An 8,412-nucleotide genomic window follows, 5' to 3' on the forward strand; every position below is an offset into this window, starting at 1 on the left:
AGAATACTGCATCAGGCTAACTTGAGTACCTATTGCAATCAAGCCTCAGTTTTCTGAAACTGAACTCCCTTTCCACTTCACTTTCACTTAACACATTGGGTTATGACGTGACATAACAATGCACATGCAATACTCGTACATATATACCGTACTGCAATTACACTGTTAAACTAAATCATTTTACCACCCCTATATTAACTGTAAATATATTCTGGTTCAATTAACAATAATGTACCATAAGAAAGATTTATAGACAAACAAATACAGAATTTCTCACAGATGTACTTCATGCGGATTGCAATATCACTACACAATTAGTCTGGCAGTATGGCTTTGATCTGCAACATCTACGGAAAGGATGGAAAGGGGCAACCTAATTCACAATGGGTCGTGGGGCAGATTCGCGCCAAAATGACGTTTCGTTTACAATCTCTCATCAATGACGTACGTTGATGATAGACTTCAAGGCCGCCCAGATTTCAAACACGCAGCTCGAGCTGTCATTGGCTGACGGGACAGTCATTTGACCAACGGTCGCGGGAAGACGCGGAGTGGGATCTTGAACAGAGTTATTCAAATTAATTCAGTAAACAAATACACGGGGAGACGACGCAGGTAAAGGTAATTTTTTTGCTGATTTACGAAAGTGAGTGCTTTTGAAAATTGATTAAATCATATCTATTTTGGACTGATGAAAGAAACGTCTCAGTATCGCAGACGCGGTGCAGCCATTTTCGTGTTCTCTGGCTTCTTGTACTAACTCGGACTAACGTGCTTCCATATACCTCATCGGCAGTGTTTATGGAAAGCAAGATCTGAACTGCAGAAGACGTCTTCTGTTCATATTTGTGTTTGAAGCGAAGGTGACAGTTTCGTTGGAATACACCGTTTCAGTGACTGCGGGTTCAACTTCTGCAAACTTTTAGGTACTTTGCAGGTTTAAACTTAAAGCTATATATTTTTAATGTAAGATATTTTTGCTTGCGGTGCTTAAAGGCAGTCTATTTTATTTTTTTAATATCGAATATCTTATGATTTACATTTTTTAATATACTTTTTTTTTGGCAGTAGCACCTTTTATTATTATTATTTTTTTTTTTTTTTTTTAATTAATCCTAAAAAGGATTTTTGTGGAAAATGAGTTTTAGTTGCCGAAGACACAGCGGTACTTCCCCAAAGATGCGCCCACTTCGACAGAAACTCCAGTTTTCCCCCAGTGACGGAGAAGACGAGCCCGCAGAAGAGGACGGCAACAGCACTGGTGCAGACTCGGCTTTCCAGGAGCTGGACTCCCCGGTGCAGTCGAGGCAGATATCGGGAAAGGAGAGAAGCGAGCAAACAGGGGGCAGCCCCGAGATTCGAGATGAAGACCGGGATTTCTGGGAGGAAGAAGGATTTGGATCACCTTCTCCTCTAAAGTCTCCCAGTGATTTTATGAGGGGCTCCCCTTCTCCGAGGAAATGTAACCGTGCGTACAACAGCTTTTCACCGGAGAGTTCGTACCACAGAGAGGAAAGAGAGGGGTCTAGCTCACCGATCCCCGACTGCCCCGATACGCCGCCTCATAAAACCTTCAGAAAACTTCGACTTTTTGATACGCCACATACCCCAAAGGTGAGCTTTCATTTTTGTAATTTTGAAAACACTACATTGAGTTTTGGTGTTTTTGTGAGGGAGACAACTTTATATTATTTGTAATGTTATGCAGATCAAAGAGTTTGTCTGATTTACAGTTGACGAGTTTGGAGAACCACGTGTTTAGCAGCGATTCTCAAAAACGTGAATATTATACTCGCGTTACCTGTTTATGTTCTGTGTCTATACGAAATAGAGTTGTGATTGACCTTTTGACCATCATGGGTGATATGTCTGGGGGGAGAGGCGCGGGGCCCCCCCCCGGAATCAAAAGCGAGTCGCCTTGTTATGCATCAATTGCGTTTGGAAATTTCCCCAAAATGATATTTTTGCATTGGTTTTGTAAACTTTTTATCTGCCAGTCACATACATGGTGTTTTAATCTGCATTAGTCATGATAGCTGACTCGCCCATGGCTGAACGACCAATTTAGTACAGGACTCGCTCCAGGGTTTGTAATCCAGGTTATTTGTTGTGTGGGTGCGCCTCTAACTTCAGATACCAATGCAGACGTCCATTGGAATGATGTGCAACACAGTGCAATACGACCTGCACTTGCATTTATAAAATGTTTGCAAATTGACCGTTATTTAAGTAAAGATGTGTGCAAAAGTTATCTCCCAGGTGGGTGGTATTAAAGCTTAGGTGTTAGGCGTGTAACTGAATACTTGGAAACGAAGTCATACAAATGGTGTTAAATCTGTATTGCAAATTACATTAGGCTGTGCTTTTTAAAGTCTGAAATGTCACACTTGTTTATTTTAGAATTCACAACCATTTTACATCGGCTTCAACTGTGTTTCATTGACTTTTTATTTGCAGAGTTTGCTGTCGAAAGCAAGGGCGTCCTCCGGCCCAGGGTCCGTTCGGCTCAGAGGAGTGGCTCTCTTTAAGAATCGGGAGTCTTCTGGGAAGACTTCATCTGATTGCAAAAGAAACACAACACCCCATGTTAATATAAACCCCTTCACGCCGGATTCTGACTTCATCCAGTCTGCGACACTGCAGAGAAACAACAGAAAGAGGACACACTGGAATGAGTAAGAATTTAGTAATAACAAACCAAATTGAAATAAACTACTCGTACAGCCTGTCGATTTATGTGGCTTGGTTGCATGTTCAATTTTATTAGTTCCCTTGGCAAAAAAAAAGAAATACCCAGTTCATAGCTAAACCGTTTTTTTTTTGTTTTGTTTCTTTTTTAGTGTACACTTAACTGGAATGACTAAGTGTTTGAGAAACTGCCTTTTCTTTTCTCGCTTCGTTAAATCGGTTGGTAAACAGATGAATAGTGAAAGGAGATTTGGCTGGAAACTAAGGTGCCGATGGCCCCATTTTCGCCACGTGCTTCCTAGAAGTGATGCCATCTTGTGGTAAAACGCTGTTACTGTTCTAGAGCAAATGCATGCCAATGTAACAACTTTTTTTTCCTAGTTCATGTGGAGAGGATATGGAGGCAAGTGATGGTGAATTTGAAGATGAAACCATCCCCCCACCAAAGGTAATTTACTTTATTTGTTTTTATGATTATGGAATAACTTCTGAATTACACTATTCTGCATAGTCTAACAAGAACTGCAAAAAATAAGTTATACCTATCTATACCCCCCCCACTTGTTTCAACAGAGGATTACTATAACTGAAAGTAACATGAAATCCCGCTATGCAACAGAGTTTCATGAGCTTGAGAAGATTGGGTCTGGGGAGTTTGGTTCTGTCTTCAAATGCGTGAAGAGGCTAGATGGCTGTATCTACGCCATAAAACGATCAAAGAAGCCTTTGGCAGGATCTGTAGATGAGTAAGTATCTTAAATTGAATTTTTCAAAAGATTTAAAATGTGTTAATTTTATTTATATATATGAATGACATGCACCCTTGAGAAAGATATGTACAATATATTGAAATGTTGGGCAGCCGGCTCTTTGAGCATGCTATATATATATATATATATATATATATATATATATATATATATATAAACATATAAACATATCTTCTATTTGACAGGCAAAATGCTTTAAGAGAAGTTTATGCACATGCAGTGCTGGGACAGCATCCTCATGTAGTGAGATATTATTCAGCGTGGGCAGAAGATGATCACATGCTTATCCAGAATGAATACTGCAATGGGGGTAGTCTGTCTGATGCCTTGGCTGAGAACTATCGGAATATGCAGTATTTGACTGAATTGGAGCTGAAGGATCTACTACTGCAAGTTGCCCGTGGACTGAAATACATTCACTCAACATCACTGGTACATATGGATATAAAGCCAAGTAAGTGTCAAAGAAGCTTTGTAATCTCTACTTTACAACCTAGTTTAAACTGCAACGCATGGTATGATATGGTATTAGGAAGCCTTGGTTACTTAAAATGGCTACACAATAGCATAGGTAAAGAACTTAAACTTTTGGTTTAAGAAAAGTATTTTAGTACTGTATCTGCATTTAATGAAACTGGATTAACTTTTTTCAGGTAATATCTTTATATCCAGAAAGACTGTTCCATCTGTGGATGAATGTGATGATGACGATGGTCTGTCTACCAGTGTTATATACAAAATAGGTAATGTTATATTTATGTAAATGTTTTTAAAAACAGAAGTCACATATTAAGCAACAAATATACTATAGTCAAGTCACTACCTTGTATTCTAAAATGTAACATTTGCTACCCTTCATTCTTTAACACATCCTTGTGTTATGTACAGGAGACCTTGGCCACGTGACTCGGGTGAGCAATCCAAAAGTAGAGGAGGGTGATAGCCGGTTTCTTGCAAACGAAGTTCTCCAGGAGGTAATTTTATACTCTAGCAATGAAATGGATTACCTTATTTTATGTGGTTAATCATTATTTATAATATAACTTGAGAAACAATATTCCATTTGAATATAGGACTAGTAATGTAACTAATTTGTCTTGTTTCACAACCTGTGGTTAGCCCTAGTCCTTCACTACCTTGCCTATTGCTAATCAGGGTCTGTGAAACCAGATTATAATTATATTGGGTGTTTCCTGTCTGGTTTTATTTGTTAAATGTGTGTGTTTGTTTTTACAGGACTACAGAAACCTTACAAAAGCGGATATCTTTGCTCTGGCACTGACTGTAATAAGTGCTGCAGGAGCTGAATCAATGCCAACAAATGGTGACAAATGGCATGATATCCGTCAAGGAAAACTGCCCAGAATTCCCCAAGTGCTTTCCCTGGAATTTATTAATTTATTAAAGGTATTAATATGAATAACTTAGTATTATTATTATTCATTTCTTAGCAGATGCCCTTATCCAGGGCGACTTACAATTGTTACAAGATATCACATTATACATTATTTCACATTATACAGTTATCACATTATTTTTACATACAATTGCCCATTTATACAGTTGGGTTTTTACTGGAGCAATCTAGGTAAAGTACCTTGCTCAAGGGTACAACAGCGGTGTCCCCCACTGGGGATTGAACCCACAACCCTCCGGTCAAGAGTTCAGTGCCCTAACCACTACTCCACACTGCTGCCCATAGTAGCTAATATTTGGTAACTTCAGATACATTTGTTTAGAATAGAAATATGATATTATACATTATACACACACACACACACCTACTTCTAGAATAAACATTAAGTGTGGAATTTTGTTTCACCCAATCAGTTGATGATCCATCAAGATCCAGAGAAGAGACCCTCTGCATCAGCCCTGGGGAAGCACCCGGTGCTGCTTACTGCTGCCAGAATGAGTGCAGAGCAACTCCGAATTGAGCTAAATGCAGAGAAGTTCAAGAATGCACTTTTACAAAAGTAAGTAAACAAGTCTGCCTGAGTAAACAGTTTCTAGATAAGGCAACTATGGAGATGGTGAACAGGTAAAGACAAAGTATTGAACATAAAATGCTGCTACAAGCTCAAAACTGGAGCAAATGTTGCAATAACAAATACTGCATCTGAAATTGAGACCTAATGGTGTCTAAAAATTCATTTTTCAGAGAATTAAAGAAAGCACAGATGGCCAAAGCTGTAGCTGAAGAGCGAGTGTTATTTACAGACCGTATGACAACCAGATCATCAGCACAGACTAGCAACAGAGCCTCAAGACTTATTGGAAAGAAAATGAATCGTTCTGTTAGCCTTACAATTTATTAAAATGGACTGCAATCCCAGAGACTGGGAACCATGTTTGTGCTGGACCAATCTACAAAACTGCCTTAGATGATAGGCAGGGGACTGTGAAGAGATGCCTGCTGTACAACTACACGCACTGTTTAGTTTTGGTAGCGCTGGAGAACTATTGGGTACTAATAACCTGCAACAGATTAATTTATTTTTTAATCTTGGTCTGTTAATTGCCACTAGTCCTGCCCTTAACTAGTCCCTATATTTAGGGAATATTAATCCCCAACATTTGTGGGTGTGCCTTGTTTAGTAATCTTAGTAGTTTCTGCTGTATACATTTAAGTTGGGGTATACTGTACTACAGTGATTTTTGTCTCTAGCCTTCACTTAATGTTTTTAGTGTGAGGACAAAGGTAATGGCAGAGACATTAGCGGCTTACAGCCTTTGAAAAAGTACCTGATCTCGGGTAATTTTTTTTTTTTTTTTTTTTTGGTCAATATATGAAAAGTATATTAAACTGAGCACTTTGTAGGTATTGGTGAAACCATGGGATTTAGCCCATAGGTGAACTTGCCATGTGAAAACTGCTGCTATTAGTGTTTTATGTTTTCTGTAACCTTGTAGCATTAAAACAATCATTGCAGGATTAGTAGGCTTTCTCTGTTGGAATTGTGAATAATGCAGCATTCTGTTTTAAATGCCTCGATGTTCTATAAAGCTAGTTAACTGGGAATGATCTGAATTTTTTTTTTTTGTAGTACTGTAGTTTTATACACATTCATTTTCTTTGTATCAATCCATCATAACATCCTGTTTAATAAAAGTTATTGTTAATAATTGTTACATTTTATATGTGATTTTCAAAAAGGTATAACAACCTTGTCTTACAATGTCACAGTGCCTCAAACATGAGGCAGCACATTTATGTAGGATCTACAGTATTCAGGCATAGTAATGAATCCTGTAAACGCAAGAATTCTTGCTGTTTTAACATTGGTGTTGATGTAGGTGTTCACAGTTGTACACAATTTCTATTAAAATAGTTAAGTATTTATTCCCTACTATGGGTGTACAGTATTTAGATTATGCTGTAATACATCAATAAGAAGATTCCCTATCTAGTATAGATTAAGAAAGCAGCTTAATGTGAACATTGTGACACCACAAGTTAATTTACATCCTTTGTCTTAAGTTGGTTCACTAAAACCAACTTGAAGTTTCAAGCTTCTGAAAAACGTATTTTACAATTCTGTTTTCACACAGGGTATTGACTGTAGATAAAACTACATTTACCCTTTTATAATTGCCCAAGTTCCTAATTCATTGAGTTGGTAAAACTTTCTCCTGTGCATTTTTACCTTTTGTTCTTGGATGTGCAGTAGAAATGTGCTAAATTAGACAAAGGATCTGTCTTTTTAAAATGTTACTAATGTCCAGGGATAAACTAACCCAAGAAAATTAGAAACACGTTTTTAAAAATAATTATATTAATTGCATTAAATGAGCAGGTGGGTATTTAGAGTATTCTTATTTATAAACATGATGTAGTTTTAAGTCTGTACCAGAAGAGGGCAGATAACTTTCTTATTCCTGCTTCATGCAATAATGTATTTTTGTAATGTAACTGGTACTGAAGGTAATGCATTCAGAATGTTTTAACTATTATAACAATCTTTTATGTTATTTTTGGCCAACATATTTTTAGCTGCTGTTCTATAAACCCAAGAAATTTTTTTTTCAATGAACAAGGGTGGAGTAGTCTGTAATTTGTGGAAGGTTATAGAATTTAAAATGTTTGTTTTTTGTTAATGGTTACATGGATCGCTTGTAATTGAAACTGCACTTTGGATCAGATTTTCTTACCCAGTGTTTTCCATGTACTTTGCAGGCCATTGCCTACCATTGTCCCCATGTCTGCATACACTTGTTACATTCTTGTCAATTTATAGAACATTTTAATGACCCAAGGAATAATGCAGCAAAAAAGAGTTCAACACTTAATACAGGATACCAGAAGTAACCTAATAGCTAATTCCATCATGCTGGGTCTTTGAAGGGTTGTACTCCTATAATATAATGAAATAACACTTCAAGAGGCACCTACTGTAACATTTGTCAGATCTTCATTGTAGTGTAATTGCAATAAAAATTATTGCACCATGTATATTGTATTAATATGCCCCTCTGTCAGAACTATTTTTAATTAACTGCTGAAAGGCAGAAAAAGTGCTATCTTCTGTCTGCAGACATGTCTATTTTCTGTTTTCTTTATTATGGTAAATATGTGAATAACCATGAAACATTAATAACTCTCAAAGGACCCTAAAACGCTCGTGATTCAATTTTTGCATATTCAAAATACAAAGGCTTTTTTTCAGTTCTCCATCTCAGAACCTATTTGAGCATATCTGAGTCAAAAGATGTCAACGGCTCAACAATGATTTCCTGTGATAGGAGAGACAAGGTGTAGAGCACGTGGACACTGGTCTTGTAGAATGGATTCCCCTCACATTGACACAAGGTAGACTGTTTGGTGTTATGGCAGTGTGAGAGGGGAATCAGGCAATATAGAGAACAAGGCTTCTCTCAGCTTTGTTTTTCAACAAAATACCACGCCTCCCAAATACAGACAGTGCCCAGTTTCAGTGGCTGATACATTTGTATT

At 37.5% G+C, this 8,412-nt stretch overlaps 1 protein-coding gene across 2 annotated transcripts; it reads left to right on the plus strand.

Moving 5' to 3' along the window:
* Positions 1 to 452: 452 nt before the first annotated feature.
* Positions 453 to 6,590, plus strand: LOC117434747 (wee1-like protein kinase 1-A). 2 transcript variants are annotated; one of them, XM_059003187.1, is made up of 11 exons: positions 453 to 621; positions 797 to 1,614; positions 2,458 to 2,675; positions 3,070 to 3,136; positions 3,262 to 3,434; positions 3,644 to 3,912; positions 4,112 to 4,201; positions 4,347 to 4,432; positions 4,695 to 4,865; positions 5,289 to 5,434; positions 5,620 to 6,590. In XM_059003187.1, the coding sequence occupies exons 2-11, from the start codon at positions 1,138 to 1,140 to the stop codon at positions 5,774 to 5,776; spliced, it is 1,854 nt and encodes a 617-aa protein (XP_058859170.1). In that variant the 5' UTR covers positions 453 to 621; positions 797 to 1,137; the 3' UTR covers positions 5,777 to 6,590. The 2 variants fall into 2 exon arrangements, with proteins under 2 accessions (XP_058859170.1, XP_058859169.1); XM_059003186.1 differs by having other exon boundaries at positions 453 to 1,614.
* The last annotated feature ends 1,822 nt before the right edge of the window (positions 6,591 to 8,412 follow it).

Source organism: Acipenser ruthenus, chromosome 28 (assembly GCF_902713425.1).
Source record: "Acipenser ruthenus chromosome 28, fAciRut3.2 maternal haplotype, whole genome shotgun sequence".
Lineage (NCBI taxonomy): Eukaryota > Metazoa > Chordata > Actinopteri > Acipenseriformes > Acipenseridae > Acipenser > Acipenser ruthenus.